This window comes from Chelonoidis abingdonii, chromosome 17 (genome assembly GCF_003597395.2).
Source record: "Chelonoidis abingdonii isolate Lonesome George chromosome 17, CheloAbing_2.0, whole genome shotgun sequence".
Lineage (NCBI taxonomy): Eukaryota > Metazoa > Chordata > Testudines > Testudinidae > Chelonoidis > Chelonoidis abingdonii.
Window position 1 is genome coordinate 15,340,513 of NC_133785.1, and position 25,961 is coordinate 15,366,473.

General features: G+C 41.3%; 1 protein-coding gene across 1 annotated transcript in view; it reads left to right on the forward strand.

The window, feature by feature from the left end:
* Positions 1-25,961, forward strand: part of CCDC66 (coiled-coil domain containing 66) — a 74,228-nt gene that overhangs the window by 14,066 nt on the left and 34,201 nt on the right. The window contains exons 7-15 of the mRNA XM_032798824.2: positions 1,326-1,459; positions 2,777-2,953; positions 3,555-3,686; positions 8,102-8,355; positions 10,133-10,217; positions 11,095-11,256; positions 13,054-13,219; positions 13,742-13,873; positions 23,731-24,230. Of these exons, the coding sequence (XP_032654715.1) occupies positions 1,326-1,459; positions 2,777-2,953; positions 3,555-3,686; positions 8,102-8,355; positions 10,133-10,217; positions 11,095-11,256; positions 13,054-13,219; positions 13,742-13,873; positions 23,731-24,230 (1,742 nt within the window). The remainder of the gene's footprint in view (positions 1-1,325; positions 1,460-2,776; positions 2,954-3,554; positions 3,687-8,101; positions 8,356-10,132; positions 10,218-11,094; positions 11,257-13,053; positions 13,220-13,741; positions 13,874-23,730; positions 24,231-25,961) is intronic.

Sequence of the window (25,961 nt, forward strand, 5' to 3'; positions counted from 1 at the left end):
ATCAGTTTATGTTTTTTCTGTTTGTAAAAAAACATTTGGTTGAGCTTCTAATTAGACTTGGCTAAAATAGCTTTTTATTTTTTAAAATCTTTCCTTGTTTTGTTTCAGACAAAATTTACATGCATGTAGATAAAGATATATTCATCCTTACACTGGTGCCTACACTAGGGCAGGAACTGACAGGAGTCACCTTATGACTTGTCTTCCCTATGCAGCATATACATGGCTAGTGGAGCCCTTAGAGCAGGCTAAGGCATTTTACATACCTTTCACTCCTTTTGCAGTAGCTTTTGTGGGTCTTGGCATGGTCACAGAATGATCAGGGCACTGGTCCATCCCAATCATTCCCCCTCCTTGTTCTTAACACACCTCCTTCCTCCTCTAGTCTGGTCCTATCTGGAGAATGCTTCTTGGATGTGGACCTCCAGCAATAACAGCACTGAGGCTCTCTGTGCTGCAGATATTCTCCTGAGGCCTGCCCTTTGGTTCTTTTGCTGCACCCTAGTTGGCTCAAAGGGGTGTAGCATAGCACTGATCCACAGGTTTTCAACTACTACTGCAGAGTTGTCAGGTAAAAAGCAAACACTGTTTTGGTAAGGAGAGGGAAAGCTGTAGAAAGGGATATGAATTTGGTCCCTTCCCCCATTTTAAGTAGACTTGTAGGAGATGTTATACTCAGTCGTGGCATCCAAATTCTGAACACCATTGTGGTGTAAGCTTTTTTTTAAAACATAACTATTGATATTTGTCTTTTGAATCAGTGTTTTCAGGAGAATAAGATCATCTAAGATTACTGGAAATTCCTAATGGAATAATGAAGCCATTAATTCCTATAGAGCAGATTTTGTTTAACCTGGATGTAAATAGTCTGAACAAAAACCCCTCCAAAATCTCCCACCATATTTCTGGGTTTGATCCTGCACACTGATACATCAGTTCTAAAGTGGTGTAACTTACTGGTTTCAGTATAGTCATACTGGCACAAAACTAACAATGAAATGAGGAGAATTCAGGATCTGTGGTATTTCTTAATCAACAGAGACAATATTTTTGATAAATATAATATAAATAGTCCTTAGTTTTATCCTCTCCCAGTAAAGATTTCCCAGTTGCCTACTGTTTCCACATCCTCTGCAGCCATATTTCTCATAGGCAGAGCCTTTCAACACTTAGAACAAACATCTGGTTAGAAAGACTAATCAGGCAAAGCCCAATTACCGTCTTAAGTGGCTTACAATATGTTTTTATATGACCACATCACATATTACTCTTTTTTGAAATTGCAATTATTTATATTTACTTATTCTAAAAAAATTGTTTTAAAGATGAACAGATAGCTTTAAAGAAGAAATTAAAAGAAAGTTTGGAGCGACAGATGAAGTACTACCATTGGGAGAAAACGGATGGTGATGGTGATAAAACCCATTTGGAAAAACTGAAGCCAGTTAATCAAGCTAACGTAAGGCTAGCAAGGAACCATTCAATAAAAGCAATGTGTGTCTTAGAGAACAAATTGATTTTAGTTTTTTATAGTCCTATATTTTGTTCATACTTCAAAATTGCTCTGTAAGAGCTTGTTTTCAATGTGTATCCACTGATTACTTGCAAAATTTGCATTTAAGGATAAATCCCAACATATAAGTCATGTTACTAGGCTGTGCACATGTAGATTCCCTTTCCTCTCCCTAGTAGAAAAACGGTAACAGAGATCTTTATATGTCTTAACAGAGCCCTGAAGGACCCTAATATGAAGCCCTTACTGTGTGGGTGGAGGTGGGGTCGGGGGAAGTGGCTTCAGTGATCCCATGTCCACTCTCTCTGGTCTGTCTTGCATTAGACACCCTCAATGTTCCCACAGAAACCCTATGTAGAGCTTCTTGTCGAGTGAAATTGGCCTCTTAGCCTCATACTTTGCCTATTGCCTATAATTTACAGCTTTGTTCATACTGTAACTATCATTTAATTCCTACCTCTGTACTTTGTTCATTCTGGTGTTTCTTATTAACCTTTATTCTTAATTTGTTGACTTTTTCCTCTTTCATTGTTCTGTGGTTTGGGAAAACTAAAACAGTATAGTTATGATCAGTCAAGCAATACTTAGGTTGTTCATTAATTTTGGTGTTTAACACATTTGCCCTCCTGTGCAAGTACAGTATGTAGAACCAATTAGATTAAAGACAAATTCAACTATAAGAATCTATATATCTAAATCAATATTTAGTTTGAGAGTCTGAGTGGGATGGATCCTCTACTAATAGAAAGGAAAACAAATTCAGTCGCTCTATCTTAATCTTATCGAAGGATGTGGTACATAATATGTCTTGACTTAGGAAGCATGACTTTTTCGGAGGTTTAAACCTGATAAATAAGTGATAATGGCATTCTCTTGGGAACATAACCGGGGTGGACTGGGTTTCATGCTATCCATTTCATTGGACCCTGCCAAGCAGAATTCTCCAGGCTGTAGCATCTATCAGCATTATGGCATAAGTAGGCTATTGCTTTCCTATGTAGCATTCAGAATCCTTGGAAAGTTGTCCATCTTGGACCTCAAGAATTGGGATTTATTTAACTTTTTTTCCTCCTGATGTGTTGGACAGTGGTAATTGCATGTACATTACATATTTTTGGTAGAAGTTTCTATGAACTACAGCTTGAACAAACCTAAAATACAATTTATTTAAAAATACTTTTAAAAATGTGTTTTATATTGAAACAATCAACCCAAAAAAGTTAAATTGAGTATTTTAAATCACCAAGACACTATTATTTGCAGATGACATTTCCAGCTGATTTGAGCATTGCTACTGAGGAAAACCACATTTTTAGAACCACTTTGGTCACAGAGGCTAGTGAAGTTGCACCCAGTGTTTCGAGTGGACCAACTGCTCAGTCGTCTAGTTTCAGTTCTCCTGACTTGCCAGCTGCCATTCGTACAGCATTTGTGTTAGGGGTAAGACTAAGTTGCATGTAGTATCTTGTCTCTAAGAAGAATTTACTATTGTGGGTGTATATCTGCATTAAGCAAGCCTGTTCCAAACTTTATTCCCTCTATCATTTTTATTGCTTCATTTGAATCCACTGTTTACAAGGATATTGATGTTATGAGGTGTTTCTATGAAATCGTGCATTTTTAGTAGATTATTTTTAGAGCTGATGTTAACAGGATTGATATCAAGGAAAGTACTTGATTCGTGAGCCAATCCCTGTATGTAGCTCGTAATACAAAAATGAAGGAAAATTAGGAGCTTAAATAAAATCTAGCAAACATGTAGAAATTAACTAGTGCTGAGGATATCAATAGAAATAAAGATGAACAGAGAGTTTATCAGCTGCATTTTATAGTGAACATTCTGAAGACCTTGATGGGAAAATTAATTTGGGCCAGACTGTATTGAAAATGACTGTTACTTTATGCCAGATAGAATAGCAGTATGTGAAGTAATGCAGGTATTCGTGAATGGCAGTACTACTTAAAAATGAGAAATGGGGGCTGAAGAGAGGCAGGCAGTTTCTCTGCTGCAGGTAAAAGACCAGTATCTGTGTTATTTCAGGAAGCTACACCAGTGGAGCACCCCTTTAGTGCCATGAAACGAGAACAACAGAAGATGTGGCTTCTAGATCTGGACAAACAAAAGGAAGAGGCTAAACTACGAAAAATAGAGGAAAAACGTAATTTATCAAAGGTAGCTGTAATTTAGAGGGGTGATTTGGAATAAGAAAAGGTCTGTTTTTTAAACTCTCAATTCTGCTAAAGTGGAAGTCTATCAACAAATTGTAGATCACACCAACTCTGAATGCCTGAGGGTACGTCCACACTATGGGATTAGTCCGATTTTACATAAACTGGTTTTGTAAAACAGATTGTATAGAGTCGAGTGCACGCGGCCACACTAAGCACATTAGTTCGGCGGTGTGCGTCCATGGTCCGAGGCTAGCGTCGATTTCCGGAGCGTTGCACTGTGGGTAGCTATTCCGTAGCTATTCCATAGTTCCCGCAGTCCTCCCCCCGTCCCTTGGAATTCTGGGTTGAGATCCCAGTGCCTGATGAGGCAAAAATCATTGTCGCGGGTGGTTCTGGGTAAATGTTGTCACTCATTCCTTCCTCCGGGAAAACAACGGCAGACAATCATTTCGCGCCCTTTTTCCCTGGATTGCCCTGGCAGAATGCCATAGCACGGCAACCATGGAGCCCGTTCAGCTTTTTTTTTTACTGTCACCCGTATGTGTGTACTGGATGCCGCTGACAGAGGGGTTCTACTGCAGCGCTACACAGCAGCATTCGTTTGCTTTTGCATGATAGCAGAGATGGTTATCTGTCGTTCTGTACTGTCTGCTGCCGGGTATCATGGATGTCCTGGCTGAGGTCTTGCATGCTATCATAGCGGTGCCCCTGGCCGCGGGGGCGCACAAAGGCAAAAAATGGGAATGACTCCCTGAGTCAATCCCTCCTTTATGGTTTCTAAAAATAGTCAGTCCTACCTAGAATATGGGCAAGTGTACTAGAGAACCAGTGTATCAGAGAGCACAGCTGTTCCGTGTCAGATCCCGCAGAAATGATGAGCTGCATGCCATTCATGGGGGGTGACCCTGCAACAACCCCACCGTTGCTTCCCTCCTCCCCAACCTTCCTGGCTACCGTGGCAGTGTCCCCCCCATTTGTGTCATGAAGTTAGAAAGAATGCAGGAATAAGAAACAGTGACTTGTTATAGTGAGATAAAATGAGGGGGAGGCAGCCTTCCACTGCTATGACAGTCCAGGCAGGACATTAAGCGGTGCAGGGGAGAGGAGCCCAGCATCCCACTGCTATGATAGTCCAGGCAGTACAGAATCTTTTCTTTACACAGGAAAGGGAGGGGGCTGATGGAGCTCAGCCCCAGTTTGCTATGATGATGGTTACCAGCCGTTCTGTACCATCTACTGGGAATGACCAGGAATCATACCTATTTTTACCCAGGCTCCCCCGACCAGCCTCACCTGAGGCCAGCCAGGAGCACTCACGGGCTGATGACAAGGACGGCTAGCAGTCCTACTGCACCATCTTGCCACCGGGAGGGAGAGAAGCGGATTACTGCATACCTCTTCACTCCGCAGCATCGGCACTACCACCAGCATTCAAGTAGAACATAGGGTGACATTGAAAGAAATCAAGAAACGATTTCTTTCCCTTTTCTTTCACGTGGTGGGAGGAGGGAGTAAATTGTCGAGCTATACCCTGAAACCACGCTGGACAATGTGTTTGAACCTACAGGCATTGGGAAGCTCAGCCAAAGAATGTAAATATATTTTGGAGACTGCTGTGGACTGTGGGATAGCTGGAGTCCTCAGTAGTACCCCTCTCCTCCCTCCAAACCGTGAGCATCCATTTGATTCTTTGGCTTTCCGTTACGCTTGTCACGCAGCACTGTGTAGCCTGGAGATTTTTCAAATGCTTTGGCATTTCGTCTTCTGTACCGAGCTTCTGATAGAACAGATTTGTCTGTCCCATACCCCCCAGCGATCAGATCCAGTATCTCCCGTATGGTCCTCAGCTCTTTTGGATTTGGGACTGACTGCATCGCCACCCGTGCTGATCAGAGCTCCACACTAGGCAAACAGGAAATGTATTCAAAAAAGTTCGTGGGCTTTCCTGTTTACCTGGCCACATGCATCTGAGTTCAGATTGCTGTCCAGAGTGCGGTCACAGTGGGGTGCACTGTGGGATACCGCCCGGAGGCCCATACCGTCGATTTGCGGCCACACTAACCCTAATCTGATATGGTAATACCGATTTTAGCGCTACTCTTCTTGTTGGGGAGGAGTACAGAAACCGATTTAAAGAGCCCTTTATATCGATATAAAGGGCCTCGTAGTGTGGACGGGTGCGCCGTTAAATTGGTTTAATGCTGCTAAAATCGGTTTAAACGCGTAGTGTAGACCAGGCCTGATAATAAGCATCCACAACTCCTATTGATTTTGGTGGGAGTTGTGGGCATCAGGTACCTCTGAAAAATCAAAGGTGAAATCCTTGCCCATTCGAATTCAGTGGTAAAATTCCCATTTACTTCAGTAGGACCAGGAGTTTACGCCAAGTCTTTATGACATAGCTAAACAACCAGCCAGTAACAGCAGAAGTAGCATTCTAGTACTTTGACAGTAAAGGGAACAAAGAGTCCATTCTAAGTCAGCTCATATGTGTACATTACACCAAAAGACTTATAAAAGAAAAATTCTTTCCCCAAATACCCTGCTGTAGGTCTTCATCTGAGTCAGACAGCTTACCTCCCTTAGGGGACAAGAAACTCAAGGAACAGTGGGAGGAGGATTGATTAATTTTTTTCAAATTTCCTTTTTTTCCCCTGCACTCCTTGCTTTTCTTGGCTCTTTAATATAAGACTAAAACATTTTCTGCCAGAGAAGAGGATTTATGCTTCTCGGAACTGACCCCGTGCAAGATTTTATATGAGATGTGCTAGTTTCTTTTCTTCAGAAGGCAAATACTAATGGAACATTCCCCCCCCCAATTCTTCCAAAAAGGCAATTCCTTCTGGAAGTTAGGAGAGTCAAATGCGAAAACTGTATATATACACACCCATAATAGAGAGGACCCACAGGGGAAACCTTGGTTCCTTTGGCTTGTGTGGGTGTCATGTCAGAATGCCCATTTGACAGACTAGGGCCAAAAAAAAATAAAAAAAAAATCTCTAGGTGGTTATGTGGGAGGGAAGAAGATACCTCTTCCTCAAAAACCTCAGACAGCACAATGAACGATGTACCAGCGCCTGTGGCCAGGATCTTTGTGATTCGTTAAAGTGCATGTTTGTGGAGGAGACTGAAAGACCCTCCCTGCAAGGACTTCATACATGGAACACCTCTTGTTGTTGAGGCAGTGTTTCTGAGCAGGGTCTACTGCCTGGGTGAGAAATTAGGGGGAAGGAAGAGAATTCATAGTAGTGAAGATCCCTGCACCTAGCATGCCGACTGCTGTCCCAGAGTGAAAGTGCTGGGGGATGGATGTGGGCTGGTGAGAGGGGATACGAACACTTGCTCTGATATGTGCCCACAAAAAATGTTTAAGAAAAGCTTTCTGTCACCCAAAAGAACTTGCTCCTGCTACTCATTCATGCTGCTAGAGATGTGATAGGATAGTTTAATTTTGGCAATTGTCCTTGGATTATCAGCAGATAAGTCTGCTTAATGGTCTGCGATGGGATGTTGGATGGGATGGGATCAGAGTTACTGCAGAGAATTCTTTCTTGACTGCTGGATGGGGAGCCTTGCCCACATGCTCAGGGTTTAGCTGATCGCCGTATTTGGGGTCGGGAAGGAATTTTCCTCCAGGGCAGATTGGCTTCCTCGGATGGGCAGGGCAGAGCGGGGCGCGGGCGGCGTGATCGCAGATTGGGCTGACGCTCTGGAGGTTTTTCGCCTTCCCACTGCAGGCGTGGGCAGCGTGGGGCATGGGTCACTTGCTGGTGGATTCTCTGCTTGAGGTCTTCAAACCACAATTTGAAGACTTCAATAACTCAGACATAGGTTAGGGGTTTTAAAGAAGTGGATGGGTAGGGTTCTGTGGCCTGCTTTGTGCAGGAGGTCAGACTAGATGATCATGTTGGTCCCTTCTGACCTATGAGTCTATCTGGGGAGCAAGACAAAGTTGCATAGATGAGTGACTAGAGTGGTAAGCAATAAGCTGAGCAGCTTGTAGGACTAATGGACAGCATGAAAAATAATATACATCAAGATAAGGTTGCAGAGAAAGCTGTATGGAAAATCCTGTACTAGTATTAACTTATTTTATACAAGACTGAAAGATTCTTGACAAATTTAACTTTTTCACTTGCTAGTTTTTGAGTCTTGCCATTGCAAGTTTCAATGCATTGTAAGTGATTTTTCACCAAAAAGATTTGGTTTTAATTTGGTCTGCTTCAGGTCAGGTCACTTTCATATGAACCCAGTTTTCCTATTTCTAGAATTAACTACTATGTGGCACAGCACCATAATAGAGCTTTAAAAACGCAAATCCTGCTGTTTAGCTTTTATCAAAATATTTAGTTAAAAGTACTTCATATGACAGTCTGAGTATATTTCCATTTTTTTTATTGCTTCATATCTGTTTAGGCTGAGGAGCATGAGAGATGGGCAGTGCATTTTGATTCTTTAAAGAACTACCCTCGTGCTAATCCACAACACCCCATAAATGGAACATACACCACTCAGCCTGAAATTCTTTGCCTGTCCCCCGAATGTCAGGCCCTGACTGCTGCTGTTCATCCTTTTACACCTGCAGCTTTAGGCCATCTCATACATTCAAAGGTGGAGAATGTAGAAAAAACTGTTGAGAACACTACTTTGGAACAAAGTCAAAAAGCCAGGTGAGTGCACGTCTCAATTACAGTAGTCTTCCCAATCAATTCATTTCTGGAATATCTTTAGAAGTTAGTAAGTCTTTGAAGTGGTATTAAATTTAGTATTTACTCCTCTCTTCAGGAATTTGTATGGTTCCCTACTGAAAAAGAAATTTCAATTATTCACTAGTAAAATTTACTGGAAATAACATTATGTTCAATTTCATTACAGTAACTCCTTGTTTAATGTTGTAGATACGTTCCTGAAAAATGCTACTTTAAGTGAAACAATGTTAAGCAAATCCAGTTTTCCCATAAGAATTAATGTAAATGGAGGGGTTAGGTTCCAGGAAAATTTTTTCCCACCAGACAAAAGACTTACACACAGTATAAGTTTTAAACAAACGGTTTAATTTGGTACACAGCAATGATGATTGTGAAGCTTGGTGAAGTGGTAGAGTCAGAGGGTGGAAGAGAGTGGGATATTTCCCAGGGAATGCGTTGCTGCTAAATGATGAACTAGCACTCAGCTAAGCCCTGAATATTGTTAATGTAGTCTCACACTCTACAAGGCAGCATGAATGGAAGGAGGAGACACAATCGATGCATGGCAGTGGTTGCAAATATTCCCTGCGGAAACTGAATGCGATGATGAACCCACGCTATCCCACTGGCGTGCACCACTCTCTCCACTTTTCAAAGTGCCTGGGGGTGCATGTGTTTGTGAGACAGAGACTGTGTGTGTGTGTGTGTGTGTGTGTGTGTGTGTGTGTGTGTGTGTGTGTGTGGATGTGTGTGTGTGTGCTCGCCCCCATCCTCCCATGATAAAATGTGGATGTGCGGCGTGGGTGTTGGCTAGTGCCTGTGCTGTGTGCTGTGTGTGCCATAGTGAAACCGCAAACAAACGAAAGAGGCGCTGTGTGTGTGTGTGTGTGTGTGTGTGTGTGTGGGTGTGTGTGTGTGTGTGTGTGTGTGTCGGGAGAGAGAGAGAGATGCATGTTGAGCGCCCCTGTAAAGCATGGTCAGCTCCAGCATTGCAAGGCTGCCAGGAGATGTGTGTGTGTGTGTGTGTGTGTGTGTGTGTGTGTGTGTGTGTGTGTGTGTGTGTGAGAGAGAGAGAGAGATGCATTGCCCCTTTAAGCTGACCCCACTCTAAGTAAGCCTTTTTAAGTAGATCAGCAAGTTGAGACAGTGGCTGCTGCCAGCAAGCTCCTTCCGTCCTGAGCCCTGTGGTGTCCCCCCTTGCTCTGTGGAGATGGGGTGCAGGGGGAGGTTGACACCCTGACATCAGCACCCCTGTTCCCACTCCCACCACAGCAAGCAGGAGGCTCTCAGGAGCAGCTCTAAGGCAGAGGGCAGGACCAGCACATGGCAGTGTGGGGAGGGACACCTGAACTGACCGGCATTTGATAGCCTGCTGGGCAGGTGGTGCACAGGGAGCTGACAGGGGGCTGCCGGTCTACTCTGGTTCCAAGCCCCCACCAACTAGCTCCAAAAGGCTGCTCTTCCTGCAAGCAGTGGACATAGCAGGCAGCTTCCAAAGGATGTTATCAGGGAGCATTGTGCAACTTTAAATGAGCATGTTCTCTAATAGATCAACAAAGTAACAACAAAACAGCATTAATCAGGATGATGTTAAATGAGGAGTTACTGTATTTATTGTAGTGCAAACCTATGACAGTGAATGAAAGGTACATATTTTGACACAAGTCTTACATTTAAATCTTGCTGATATTTCAGATTAAATTAAAAACTCTGGAATTTTTTTTTTAATGGAAAAACATTTAAATGATTCTCTTCATAGTTTTCTCCGGTCAATGACAGCTCTCTTGGATCCTGCACAAATTGAGGAAAGAGACAGGAGGCGGCAGAAACAGTTAGAACATCAGGTACAATCATGAGTTAATCTGACACAGCCTACGTGGGAAGAATGAATGAGGGTACGTGTGGTGATGTGACTAGGGCAGGTGCCAGTACACATTGCTCAAGGGAATAGAAACTGTGACTTTTCCTTCACCAGATTACACTGGTTAACCAGATGTGTGTCACTTACAGCAGTAATGTGTAAGGCATAATTAATGTTTGTCAAGTGCTTTTAGAACGTCTATTCTTACACTGATGCCTCAGAAAAATAGGACACATCCTTAAGCATCTAATAGGACGTGTGTGCCCCTTCCCTCTAACCCACGGCATAGCTTAGCTGGACTGATATTATAGTTCCTAGTCAGCAGCTGTTTAAAACAGTATGGTCCATATTCTCATTTACACAAAGCCCCCTCATTATATTTACATCCACTGCGAAAGCAGTATGATTTATTGTATCTGGCTGGAGTCATAATATACTGTACAATACCATTATAACACCTTCCAGGCCAAACAGATGGATCAAAGTATATGAGATACCTTATTATCCCCCCAGGAAAATTGAAGTCTATAAAAAGTAATCAATGTGATACGATTCAGGCTTATGTGTGTACATCCTCCCACACCCTGTGAGACTTTTTAAAAATTGTATTTTTCTTTGCCATACTTTCTGCTGAATAGGTTTACCTGCCAGAGAGCTAAGTTTCATTTATTTTGTGTGGCACGGAAAATAATATCTTTCTTATTGAACTGGATTTTTATGGAATCAGAATACAAATTACATATTTTCTATTTTTATTTATATATATGAATGAATGAGACATGAAGTTATGTAATACATTTTATATTATGCATACTAAGTGTTAATTTTACTAAATTTTATTATGATTTTGACATCACTAGAAAGCTATAATGGCTCAAGTAGAGGAAAAGCGAAGAAAGAAGCAGCTGGAGGAAGAGCAAAGAAAATGGGAAGAACAAGAAGAAGAACACCGCTTAGCACGAGAACGAGAACTGATGCAAAAACAGTTTGAAGAAGATATGCTCAAACAAAAACAAAAGGAAGTGGGTGTTAAGCCTTTACTTTGAACAATGTCATTTACTTGCACAATAGAACTGCCAATGCCTAAGAGACTCAGAAATAAGTAGTAAATAATGCTATTATCTAATGCATGAGGCAAGAGTAGTGTTGAAATTCTATTTGTTACTACAGTTAAGGTAAAAAATCTTGAGATTTTTTGAAGCAGTGTAGGGGATTTTGCCACACTTCTGTTAACACAAATTAATAGTTTTTAATATTTGAATGGAAGAAGTGACAGAACCCACGGGATTGATTCAGAAATATTACCCACCGTTTTTGATTAAACTAGAAAGCCTAGAAAATTAAGTCAGCACTAATGCCACCCTATCGTGATGGAAAAGTATTGCCTTACTCCCCCCTACACAACCTCAAGCTTTTTTCACTTTAGAAAGGACATTGTCCACCTATTTTTCCATAATTAAAAAATATGAACTTATTAACTTCACATGCATTAAACTGAAATCTCTCTCCTCACCAACAAAATTCATTTTAGGTACTCACTAGTTTGAGGGGTTGATTGTGGGGGTTTTTTTTGGTGGGTGGTTTGAGGTCCAGGCAATTTTCATGAAAAGACACCAAGATGGACAGAAACCTCAAATAGTTTTAAATAAAGCTTGGGAAGATAAAGTTTTAGGCAATGTTTTATACCCAAAATAGGATTTTTAATTTTTTTAGTTAAAACAGCAAAAACTGCTTTGAACTCCAATACCATCTGAGAATACCTAACTGGACTATTGGTCTGTAGCTTGATGCTTCTGAGACACCCCACAAATGTTATGTAATACACTTGACTAGATGGATCATGTCAGGGCTGAAGTCCCTCCCCCCCCCAATAAATTTTAGTAATGTCATGTCAAAAAATCAGTGACACATTCTGGAGATACTAAAATACTTTTTGAGACTACCACACAAAACACTCCATGTACATTTTATTTTAATCTTCCGGGGGCAGAAGCCTTCTCACCCATTGGTGGATTCAAATTTAGTATTCTAGGGGCCCCATCCGTACCCCCTATGGACAAATGTGTGGAAGGAATAAAATTAAGATAAATTATTTAGCTGATGTTTTGAGCCACATAACTTGAGTTATTCTCCTCTTTTGGAGGAGATGTGGGGTTCAAGGAAAGCATTGTGCAGGTATATCTCAAGCCACATAGGGCTCCAGATTCTGCAAGGAAATCAGAGGCATTCCTATAGATCTTAAGGAGTGAGATCCTGTACAGATGACCTGCGTTAGTGAACTTGTCTCCCTCAAGCAGCACAGCTCCTTCAGGAAACTTATTGCCATCAGATGTCCCCCATTCCCCCCTTATCAACATGCACTAAGAGCCACAGAGGAGACCAGAACTCCAGCACTTCTTTCCACTCTGAAATCTGTAATGTGCTGAGAGGAGCTGTTACCTGGCTCTATTTCCTGCACCTTAAACCCACAGAGCCTTAAAAGTGTGAAGAAGCATCTCTGTTTGGGGATGACTTGCTGTTTCTCTTCCATAAGTATAGAGTGCACAGTTTTCTAATACATGCTGCTTTGGTTCCTTACAAGGAACATGATACACAGGATCACAACGTAGTCTAGCTCTTTGTGCTGCTACAGTGCTGGCACTAAGCTCTCAGCCTCACATAAAGATCTTTGCATCTCTATTATTTCTTTTGCTCACTTAAAAAAATACCCAAATGTAAAAATTATGAATAGATGTAAATTTATAAGGAGATTATGCAGTCCTGTTTATTTTATTCTCAGACTAAATGATCTCATGCATTTCTCTCCCTTTTTATGATAGGAAATCATGACTCTTAAAACAAATGAGCTCTATCAGACAATGCAGAGAGCACAAGAACAGGCTCAGAGATTAAAACAGGAACAACGTATTCGAGAGTTGGCTCAAAAAGGACATGACATTTCAAAACTGCAGAAGAATCTTGAGGGTAGTGGTGGTGGTGGCGGCGGCAAGTGCCAAACTTTAATATATTTTATTTTATTTTGGCGGGGGGGAGGGGGTTGCATGAGCTGTGGATCCTATTTTTGAGAAAAAACATCCTGTCAGTCTAGACATTGTTCCTTGGCTTCAGAAACTGAACAAAACTTTTATCCTTTTAAACTCCTTTCAGTCAAGTACCTCAAAAAGCTTAACATATATAATGTTAATCAAGCCTCAAACACCAAGCAGCATTATCCATCTTTTATAATGGAAGAAAGACACCGGTGAAGATTTTCAGGAGCACAAGTACAACTGTTTTGGCTTTCATAGGGACTTGCACCCCTAAGTCCCGTAATTTCTTTTGAAGATCTTCCCCAGAAGGGCTAAGAGATGTGGCCAAGGTCACACTGTGAGACAATTGCAGAGTCAGGACTAGAACCCAGAAGCACTAATAATTAAACTACAGGGATAAGGTTAACCTGATAGTGTGATTTATATAGACCATTAATAGAAAATTGCTAACTTAAGTCACATGTTTCTTCCTTTTTAGATGATAAAATATGTGAGAGTTATCATACTGGCCTTTCAAATGTAAGTCATGATCATTGTTCTGATGAAGTGAGCAGTAAGATGCATCAAGATGTAAAAACCTCTCCTCGGAAAGATACTGCTGTGCAGACAGGTATAAATTCCAAAAAATAATATGATTTAGTAGGATATCATGTTCTATAAGCGGAAAAAAATCGTGGAATAGCTCCTTCATTAGCTCAGGCTATCGGTAGAGGCAAATCTTGTTTATGCAGCACAGAGTAAAACTAGAAGTGACTGCTTAGACAGATTAGAGTATCAAGAGTAAATAAAATAGCTGCAATAGGGAAACTAAGGTCTTGTCAGGATTAGAGAGTTTTGTCAGTGCAAGTTATGACGACGTACAGCCGCTGCTGTAATTAAACCGCTGTTGCATGTCCACACTATGGTCCTTGTGTCAGTGGAGCATATCCACAACAGCAGCTTTTGCATCGACAGAGCAGTGCACTGTGGGTAGCTATCCCACTGTGCAACTAGCTGCAGGGTGCTTTGGGAAAGGTTTGCAATGCCTCATGGGTAGGACCCTACCAAATTCACAGCCATGAAAAATGTGTCACAAAACGTGTCACAGACTGTGAAATCTGATCTCCCTCCCTGAAATCTGGTCTTATGTGTGCTTTTACCCTATACTATACAGATTTCACTGGGAGAGATCAGCATTTCTCAAATTCAGGGTCCTGACCCAAAAGGGAGTTGTGGAGTTGGGGGAGAGTCACAAGGTTATTTTAAGGGGGTTGCTGTATTGCCACTCTTTCTGCACTCCCTTCAGAGCTGAGCAGCTGGAGAGCAGCAACTGTTAGCTGGGCACCCAGCTCTGAAGGCAGCATCCCACCAGCAGCAATGCAGAAGTAAGGGTGGCAATACCATACCATGCTATCCTTACTTCTGCACTGCTGCTGCTGGGCTCCTAGCCAACAGCTACCATTCTCCAGCTGCCCAGCTCTGAAGGCAGTGCGGTCACTAGCAGCAGCACAGAAGTAAGGGTAACAGTACTGCAACCTCCCTTATAATAACCATGTGACTCCCCCTAACTCCTCTTTGGGTCAGGATCCCCACAATTAGACCACTGTGAAATTTCAGATTTAAATAGCTGAAGTCATGCAATTTATGATTTTTAAAATTCTATAACTGTGAAATTGACCAAAATGGACCGTGAATTTGGTAGGACCCTACTCATGGGGGCAGGTACAGCATCACATGATGAAGGGTTCTCAGTCCCATTGTTCCATGAGCATCCTATGAGATTGCCAGCTGTTTTTCAGGGTGGATTTGATTTAAATCACTAGTCAGGAAGACTCGATTTAATCATGGATTTCTTCATAAAAGTGCAGTCTTGTTGGTTGTTATAACCTTAATACATATTCTTTACAACTCAGAGATAGATGTAGGTTTCATTTTTAGAAGGTACACACTATACATTTTTAAGGGGATTTATTTTGGAAACTTTTCAGATTAGTTGTACAGCTATATCACAAAGTGAATGATTGTTTGGCTATTTCATTTACCAAAGGTAATTGAATCAGATGTTTATGAACTCACTGGGAGGTGAACTATCTCCAATTAATCATTAATATTTGGAGGATTTTCTTGCCATGCTGTATTAGGAGGAGAACATCACCAGACAGACATTTAAATTGTTTTATTTAACTAAAATAACGTTATGTTTTCTGGATTTTTTTCTTCAATAACAAACAAAATATTTTAACAAAATAAGCATATAAATTTTTGAATTTAGTTAAACATTCAAGTTTTTTAAAATTAGGTTTGTTTTTGGAAAAATTGTTTAACTAAAATAGTTAGACTTAATTTTTGTTTTTCAAAAAACAGTTTCATTTATGTCAGCCAGGTCAACATGAGAAACTTAAAATATTGGCTTCTGCAGCTAACTCGGTCGTCTTCACCTTCATTTTCCTGTTTGTTCATAATCTGGATAAGAAAAACAAGCTTTCCTGCTTTTTCTGGTCCCAAATGATTTCTCAGTTTGGAATGAATTAGTTCAAAGAAAGAAAATATTCTTTCTACATTGGCAGAAGAAGCTGCTACTGTTAAAAGTGAGATCATCACTTCAACAATGTCTGAATCCAAGTGCTTAAATGACTTCCACCAATTGACTGGTGTGATTTTCTTTAAAACATCCGCGGCAACCATATATTTCTTGAATGGTGTACCCTTCGCTCTGAAGTTTATTAAAGTTGGCATTATGGAGAGATGACTGCTGGATGTCCATGTCATATCCTCCTACTCTTCTTCAGCAGTTAGGGTTTGACCCTGGTACTGAGTATTGAGAATATTTGCAAGAAAATGAGCTGGAGATAGTGCTGGTCCCGTTCATTTTTTTAATGCTTGTAATTTAACTCTGTCATTGCACATTTCTCTTTAAGATCTCACTCAGTTCCTTCCAAATTTCAACAGTGTCAGCAATAAAACAGCTATTTCCTTGCATTTTGTTCAAGGCTACAGAAATAGGCTTCAGGGTATTCAGCATGTGTTCAACGTTTCTCTTAAGCCCAATGTTGAGAATTTTGGCTGTAAGAGTGCCATCTGTTTTTTCATGATTTTGTCCACAAACTGTCATCACATTTGGCCAGTTCTTGATATAGTGGGGGCAGAGTGTAGTTCCGCCCCCAACAATCTTCTATTCATTGAACTTTTTGAAACTTTGCACTTTTAGAGAGGTAAGGGATTGACTCTATGTACACACATTTACAGAGGGACAATAGTGTTGAAGTCTTATTTCTCACCTCTATTATTTATTTATTTATTTAAAAACATTTTTGCTGTTAAAAAGCATGTTATCTCTGGAAACACAAATCCACAGTTTGAAAACTGCAAAACATCCCTAATCCTAAACATCTGATGGTATCTTCTAGACTGAGCACTGAGTCCCAGTGGGTAGATAGAAAAATTAACCTAAATAATCTGTACAGAAGCCCCTGGAACCCCTTAAGATTGGGTCCCTAATCCATGAACTACTGGAACTCATTTACAAAACTTTTCTTAAACATTACATGAATATATTGTCTCATACTATAGAATTAGAATTTATAATCCCTATTCCATGATGTGATATCTTTGAGCTATAATGTATCTTAATTAAAACTATCTTTAGGTATCAGAGGGGTAGCCGTGTTAGTCTGAATCTGTAAAAAGCAACAAAGAGTCCTGTGGCACCTTATAAACTAACAGACGTATTGGAGCATAAGTTTCGTGGGTGAATACCCACTTTGTCAGATGCGTCTGTAAGGTGCCACAGGACTCTTTGTTGCTTTAGGTAGGTTTTTTTATCAAAAAAAATCATTGATTTTTATCCACCCTTCTGCTTTTCAACTGCCTTCATAACCAGCAACCCAGCCACCTCTGTCAGAAAGTATGGATCTGCTCTTCAGTATTGTGCTGTGCCTTAAGATCACAAGACTATAACAGAAGCCCAGCAAGGGGCTATTCGGCTGCGGGGATGCCTTGAAGGAGCATATTAACGTTGAGCCACAGTAATGTGTGTTACTGTAGTGCGCTGAGCCTGGCCTTGTTTGTTTGTACTGTGCTCTGAACCTTGTAATGATTACTGTATGTGCATGAAAAGTAACATTTAAAATCACTTTAAAAAAAGTGGCACTCTGTAATATAAACAAACTGACATTGCTGAATGCTTACAAAAGAAACCCACCAAAGCAACCGCTCCTGAGGCAAAAGCTGGTGCACAGCCAGCTGGTGTCTCCCCATCCCAGCTCAGCAGAGATTGGTACACCAGCAGGGCGAAGGGGATACTCCGACATCAGCCCCCACCTCCCTCCTGTGTACAGCAGTCTCTTCTTCTTCTTGCCCCTTCCCTCCCGCACAGCAGCAGCCTGCCTGCTGCTGCAGACCCAGTGCAAGCAGGATTCCAAGTTAATGTTTTGATTCTATGATTTCCTAAGAGTTCTCCCACAGCCTTCTCTCCCCACAGACCTAGGAGAGCCACCTCTTCCCCAGCAGTCCAGGCAGGAGTGTGTTTGCTGCTGGAGCTGGCATGCTCTGCTCAGCTGGGCAGTAGCTATGTGAACTCTCCACACTGAGCAGTTTGAAAACTTCTTGGGCTTAGAGGGATACGGAGATACAGGGCTGTGTTGCTGGATACAGGGCTCTATAATTTAAAACAGTGAGCAGCAACGTAACAAATACAGTGTCTATATTGATGTTGTGTCAATCTAACTTTGCCGCAAAAAGCTCTACACTTCTCATTGAGGTGGTTTTATTTTGTTGACACAGCAGGAGTTTGCTGGCAGGAGGAGCATTGTCGTGCTTGCACCTCCACTGTTTTGTCGACAAAAGCCACCTTTTGCTGACAAAACTGTGTAGCATAGACAAGGCCTAACACTGGACGAGATGTGATACTCCTAAGTCTAGGCATGCCTTCCTTTCTTATGTGCCTTCATGGTTCACAAGTACTGCATAGGAGTATTACCAGCCTGTTGCCCAAATTAACTGTATTGATTACCTAGGGTGCTTGCCATAGTCTGTTACATATCTTATAACAAATTAATATGGATCTGACTACAGTGTGTGGCACTCGGTCATGTGAGTAAACAAATTAGGACCCAGTTCAGCAAGGTACTTAAACATATACCTCACTTTAAACACATGAGTATTCCCATTAACTTCAGTGGAATGCGATGCTGTTGCAAAAAAAGGCAAACATGATTTTGGGATGCATTAACAGGTGTGTTGTGAGCAAGACACGAGAAGTCATTCTTCCACTCTACTCTGCACTGGTTAGGCCTCAACTGGAGTATTGTATCCAGTTCTGGGCACCGCATTTCAAGAAAGATGTGGAGAAATTGGAGAGGATCCAGAGAAGAGCAACAAGAATGATTAAAGGTCTAGAGAACATGACCTATGAAGGAAGGCTGAAAGAATTGGGTTTGTTTAGTTTGGAAAAGAGAAGACTGAGAGGGGACATGATAGCAGTTTTCAGGTATCTAAAAGGGTGTCATCAGGAGGAGGGAGAAAACTTGTTCACCTTAGCCTCTAATGATAGAACAAGAAGCAATGGGCTTAAACTGCAGCAAGGGAGATTTAGGTTGGACATTAGGAAAAAGTTCCTAACTGTCAGGGTAGTTAAACACTGGAATAAATTGCCTAGGGAGGTTGTGGAATCTCCATCTCTGGAGATATTTAAGAGTAGGTTAGATAAATGTCTATCAGGGATGGTCTAGACAGTATTTGGTCCTGCCATGAGGGCAGGGGACTGGACTTGATGACCTCTCAAGGTCCCTTCCAGTCCTAGAATCTATGAATTACTCTCATGCTTAAGTACACGCTTAATATCTTATGAATTGAGGCCCTAAAGAGTTAGCAAGGATACTAGAAAATTGCTGCTAGTGATTTTGGAGTTAGGGTACAAAATCGTTTTGTTTAATAATTCACAAAACCTTCCACAATTCCTCCTTGCAAAACATGCATAAAAGTAGTTGTATATCCAGATCTCACACTGTTAGGGTAGTCAGGTACCTCATCACTACATGCCCTTAGGGTGGAGTAGTCTTGTCTGTCCCTGCTATGTTTTAGCTCCCTCAAACAAACACCCTCTAATTTTGCTCCACAAGCACTTACTTCCAGGTCTCTGCGGACCTCCCCTCTCTGTGCAAGTTAGTGCTAAGTATACACCAACCCCTTAGTCCTCAAAATGCTCCCTATAGTGTCCAGCCTCTGTCACTGGACATTCAGCATAATTATTAGGTTCACCATCCCCAGAGGAGCCAAATACACACAGCTTGACCGATACAACTCAAAATCAGGGCATTTATAACACCACAGAATTGAAATGTATAGTGAAAAATCAAACTTATGATCAAACAGAGAGAGAGAGATACTGAGTACGGCTAGTGGGTGGAAACAGAACTAGTAACACTTATTAATCTACTTTATAAAACAGGAAATATAACCATTTTCTCCTGCGTCTGACGAAGTGGGTATTCACCCACAAAAGCTCACGCTCCAAAACGTCTGTTAGTCTATAAGGTGCCACAGGATTCTCTGCTGCTTTTACAGGTCCAGACTAACACGGCTACCCCTCTGATACATTTTCTCCCAGGGATTCTAAGACAAAGCTGCTGGTTTTCAGACAAAAAAACAAGATCCAAATTTTCATGAATACACCTCACCCCCTTCAAGGTGTTTCCTCAGCCAGTCGATAACTAAATGGCTTTTTGCTTCTCTTTATATTAACCAACACTCATTGTATTGACCCCAGAGTCAAGATGTCTTGAAATGCAAGTGTAGCTCCCATTGTGTTTTGCTTACAATGCTTAAACTACATATGAACCTATGTAGCCATGTGATTATACATCCCTTTGTCTGGCAAAACTGGTTTTTCACCTGTGCTAGCGAGTAACATTGTGAAACAAACTATAGGGACATATATTTAAAGTTATGTATATTAAAAGTAAGTCAGTACATACATTTCACAATGATATTAAGGACTAGCATGATCCTGGCTTTCATTTAAGAACTCACATGGTATTTTTAATAGATAAATATACTATAAGAGCAAAGTGTTAGGTGTAGTGAGTTTGTCAGGCCTGACAGGAACCTTTGCCAATTGGTATTGAGAGGTCCTTAGGCTAACACATACCAAGACATTTCAGTTTGTTCCCAGATGTCAAACATTACTACTAGAAATGAAGATCAAGGACACTGTACATTTCTTAGCACTATAGTTACGGCAAAAATTATTATTTTTAGTAAAAATATACGGCCATAGTGTGCCTTTTAGTTTAAATAGATTAGATATTTGTTGCAATAAAGAAACTTGAGTAGGTGCACAGTCACTAACCTCCAGCCCTCAAGTGGGTTGGGAAATTCCATTGAATTATTTTTTGTTTATTTAACTAGAAATTTATATTTTGGGCTTGGCAGCAAGTATAGAAAGATTAATGGAGATTTGCAAATTCTAAGGAATTAATAAGTGTTTGGGGTGTGCCTAATATAATGTATGAAGGGGACTGGTAGGGTGCGAAGGTGGTTTATTTTTTTTAAACAGAGTTTTCCCTTTTAGAAGAAGAGGGTGTCATGGGGCGGTCCCCTGTGAGTCTCTTTTCTTCCATACAGACCACACTCACTCAGGCCACCTTCACCACCACTGTACTTAATTATGGTGTTCTATCAGGCCATCACTTCTAGTACTATTTACATATATATGCATCCCAGTCAGCTCCCCTCTTCTGGGGAAAAAGATCAGCTCTGCCTTCCTTCAAGTTCTGCATTCCCAGGGTTTCTTTCCTCTTGATTTACCTCTTCCCAGCTGCTAGGGTTGCTTCTCTCCTCTGATAAGCCCTTCAGCTGTGGCCCTACTTGGTAATGGGTCTTCCACTTAGATCCCAATTGACCTATACTGGTGGGGATTTCAGTGACAGGCTACTGAGTCAGCTCCTGACTCAGAACCTGTCACACACCTCCCCATCTTCTTCCAAATGCTCTTTTCTTTTTGGGCTGAGCTCTGCCTTTATCACCATTCTTTGATTTTTGTGGGACTCCGTCTTTAGGTTTATTCACAGATCCTCAATAAATGTCTTCTGTTTTCCACCCACCCAAAAAAAAACAAAACCCAACTGTGGGTGGGGATTTCCCCACAATTCAGTCTCTGCCTGTCAGTAGAATGCTCTTGGCATGAAGACAATCTGACCTTCCCTCTAATTTGTTGCTTCTCTACCTCTAATTCTAGGTTCTCTTCACTCTCCCTGACACTTTTTTCTGTCCCTGACATCTCATTTTTGCTCTGGTCCATTCTTGGGACTCCTCAGGAAACCCTTGTTTTATCAGCTATATCCCTGGAGGTCTCAGTCATCAGCCCCTGTTATACCTTTGTTTTCCTCCCTCCTCTACCAGACTCACTCTCTCTTGTTGACCTTCCTGACTTCTCTCTCCCTGTCTGGGTTTTTTTTATTTCTGTCTGACAGCCCCCTTCTTCTAGCTCCTTTTCCACATTCCATAACTGACCCTGTGATCTCCTTGGAGTTTCCTCTCTCTCACTGGGAAGGGTTTCTAGTTCAGACTCAACACAACTGTATGGGGTAAAGCCTTCACCACTCCCACCTTCCATATAAGCACTCTCTTGACGTCCAAGAGGAATGTCTCCTTTCCCCATGTATACATTCTAACCTTACTAGCCTCCCAGGTAACATCTACTGGAGTTTCATCATGTCTCACAGAACAAAAGCCCACCAACTTGCAGTCCATACACAAATGCTTTCTATGGGTCGTGGCCACTGACATTTGGTAACACACCATCCCTCTTCTGGCAGAGTATGAGGGCCCTTTGTACTTCTCTCTCCTTGTCTCAGTCCCTTTTCCTGGCTGAGCATCTACCAACTTCTTTCTCATCTCCTGTCCCAGCAAGAGATGGACTGTCTTTCTGGGTAGGTCAGCCTCTAAGAATTTTTCAGTCAGCTTCCCCACACTGTCCAGTGTGGAGGATTGATGCCTGTTCACCCATATACTCCCCACCACAGAATAGTTCCTTCAAGGTCTTCTTATGATCAGACATCCATCACTTCCTCCACTCTGTGGCTCTCTGGGGGTAACAACCAGCTAGTAGCCCAGTCTTGACAGCCTCTCTGTTTTTCGCCATCCTGAATTTCTGTTGGGATCTTTCTGACAACAGAACCATTCTATCTGCGATGGCATGTTCTTCACTTAGGGATGCTTCACCCATCAGATAAGGAGCCACTTGCAAAGCCCATGATGCCTTATCCCAACCAGAACTTAAAGCCATCCTCTCAAAAGTTTGGTGAAAGGCCTGAAGGTCATTTTTTGGAGCCACTTTACAATATCCAGTTCCCTGGGCTCTATTGTTAACCCCGGTCACAGGACTCACCAGATTCTGCAGTATCGCATGCTGTATGGCCATGTGTTCCTTGATAAAGTCCTGGAGAACATTCTGTTGGTCTGCCTGCCACACTGGGCCTGCTGCTTTGGTTGGTAGGACTGTTGAAAAAAACTGTATGGAGTACTCCATTGCAGAATTTCTTCCACTTCCCAGATCATTGACCCTTGCACTGGCTCCCTCTTTGGCTTCCTGCACAGATGAGAGACACAGGTCCAGAAGAAGCCCCCAAGTATGTTGCAGGGTGGTCCCCTGGGAGTCTCTCTTGCCTTAGGTACAGACCCACACACTCCAGCCACCTTCCCCACCACTATTCTTTATTATAGTGTTCTATCAGGCCATACCTATAGTACTATTTATATATGTACAAGTCCTAGTCAGCTCCCCTCCTACTAAGGGAAAAGGAAGCAGTACTAAGAACAACCAGGTCTGTCTTCCTTCATGTTCTACACCTCCACCCTTTCCAAGGTTTCCTTCCTTTCTATGTATCTGCTACCAGCTGCTAGGATTGTTTTTCCCTCTAATTAGCCCTTCAGCTGTGACCCTGTTTGTTAATTGGTCTTCCACTTAGATCCCAATTAACCTATAGTGGTGGGGATCCAAGTGACAGATTACTGAGTCAGCTCCTAACTCAGAACCCCTGTCAGAGAAGAGAAAAAAGAAACCAGATTGGGAATGCCTGTTAAACTCAGTAGCACTTAAAATGGTGAATATGATCTGACAAACTATAAACAAGATGCACCTTAGATATTCATATAAAAGCTTCATGTATTGTCATAGCCCAACAATGAAAAACAACAAGATGAACTCTATATATCAGGACAATATAGTTTCATTTATATTTTAAGTTTTCTTACATTTTGTTCCCCGTGTTTTTAAGCATGGATTGAGTTTATCTGATAACTATGTTGGTTCTCCCCTGTGCTGTTTACTTTGAAACATCAAAAAGAATAGAGTATGCCAATATTGTAGCAACCAATGTTTTGAATGAAGTGAGTAGTAATGCATTTATAGTCTAAATACTGAAATATAAATCAAAGTAGTCATGTGGCCTGCTTAGAAAAATATAAAAGAGATACTTTTCTTTTTAGATGACTTCGACACCAGAGCATACATCCGAAGTGAAACATATACTGAGCCAGTTGTAGAAAGCAGAACTGTGGACTGTACATCTCCAGATATTTCCATAGAATATAAAGAGAAATTTAACATCAAAAAATGCAAGAAAGAAATGCAGTATCCAGATAAAAATAAAATTTTCGAAAAAGAGAATAACGACAATTACACTGATTTGTATAACCAATTTGCAAGAAAAGAGAAACAAACAAAACCTATGGAAAAATATGGAAAGAGACCCGACTGGAACATAAACAAACCTGGGAAAAGGTATATTCCAGCATCAGAAAGATACCCTAGACGACTACAAAAGCAAAGGGAGGAAAAGAAAGTAAGACGACAGATAGAGCTGCTTCAGTTGGTAGAAAGAAATACTCGTGGCAAACTCTGCCAAAAGAAAGAAGTCTCTCCAGAAAGGTCTCCTTCACCTCACCAGGAAACTAATACAAAGAGTAAGGGACATGCAGTCACAAAGGTAATGGTTTGGTGTTTAACAGCAAAATTTTTTCATCATAACCTTGGCTCACTTAATAGCTCATTTGTATCTGGGCTAGATCATTGGTGCAACTCCAGCACTTAGTTCAGTAAGTGGGTATTCTAGTGACATAACACGTTCAGATTTTACTCACCTGGATTTTGATGTCCCCATAACCCTCCTGTGTATTTATTCCCTGTTATTTAGTTGTCCCTTACTCTTTGTGTAAAGAGGGAATCTGATTGCCAGCAAGATACAAGTCTGATTATCATTGTACCCTTGGAGATTGAAATTATGAAACTGACTTTACCCTCTGTGTCCATCAAAAGCAGGAAAACATACAGGAGAACAATGTTAATTTTCACAAACAACCAAAAAAGCCATTGTTGAGTTGTGAGAGAATTTATGACAGCGAAGTACATATTTCATAATTGCACCTTTTCTTCCTTCTCCCATTCCACTAAACACACATCATCAATAGCCCATGGCTGGAAAAAAATCCTATCTTCCCATACTTTAACGAAAATATTCCTGATACCGCTCACCTCCCAGTATTGACATTGTGCCTCATTCCATCCCTTCACACCAGGTCTCCCTTCCAGTGAAACATGTGTCTGGGAGATAAAGTGACCTCTGTAATTCTGTATAGCCATCCAAGAAGCCATTTATTTGTTTGGCTGAAAATGAATGCTACAAATGCACTACTTCAAAGGCTGTGGGCACAATAAGTAATCTGTGAGATTCCATAGGTATTCATGTATATGTCTTAAATGAATGTGCAAGACAGAATTGCAAAACTGAAGACAGTTTTTAACTTACGTTAGTCAACAACGATGGCAGTTATTACAACTGAGAGTTCTGCAGTTGATTTTCAGGAAAGTTGGCCTTTAAGTGAAAATACAAGATAAATTGAAGTAGAGTATAAATTGCTTGTTCAAAAGTCTAATAAACCATATATAAATTAATATTTTTCATTTATAAGAAAAAAACTTCCCTAGTGTCTGGAAAAAAGGACCTACATTTAATAATAGTGCTCAGCCTGAAGCTTTGGGTAGTATGGATACAGCCATAAAAGGTACTGCATCAGGTCCTATATTCTGGTGTGTCTGATTGTTCCAACCACCTGTAGGTAAACCTCTACCTCAACATAACGCTGTCCTCAGGAGCCAAAAAATCTTCCCGCTTTATAGGTGAAATCGCATTATATTGAACTTGCTTTGATCCACTGGAGTGCGCAGCCCCGCCTCGCCTTCCCCCTCGGAGCTCCGCTTTACCGCGTTATATCTGAATTTGTTATATCAGGTCGAGGTGTACTTTTCCACCTATATTTTTTTTTTGTGTGTGTGTTTTTCCATAATCCTGCTTTATACTATGGAGAATTTTTCACTCTTACACCCTTTTCCTCTCTTAGAAATTTCAATTTTGTGTTTCCCTGATAGGATGCCAGCCCTTTTTCTGAGCTGCTGATTAGGTGTTATGTCTCACCTGCTTTGATGCAACAGCGTTAGCAGAGATCTCAGCTGCTTCCTTGGCTTCACAAGAGTTGAGGAAGGAATTCTTGCCTAATCACTCTTCCAGGGTACCACTCCTATGGACACCCCACTAGACAAACTGATTCTGAGGCTTGAAATTTAGTTAGTTAGTTAGTGGTACCTCTAGTGCAGTGGTGGGCAATCTGTGGGCCGCATGCGGCCCATCAGGCTAATCTGATTGTGGGCCTCAAAACATTTT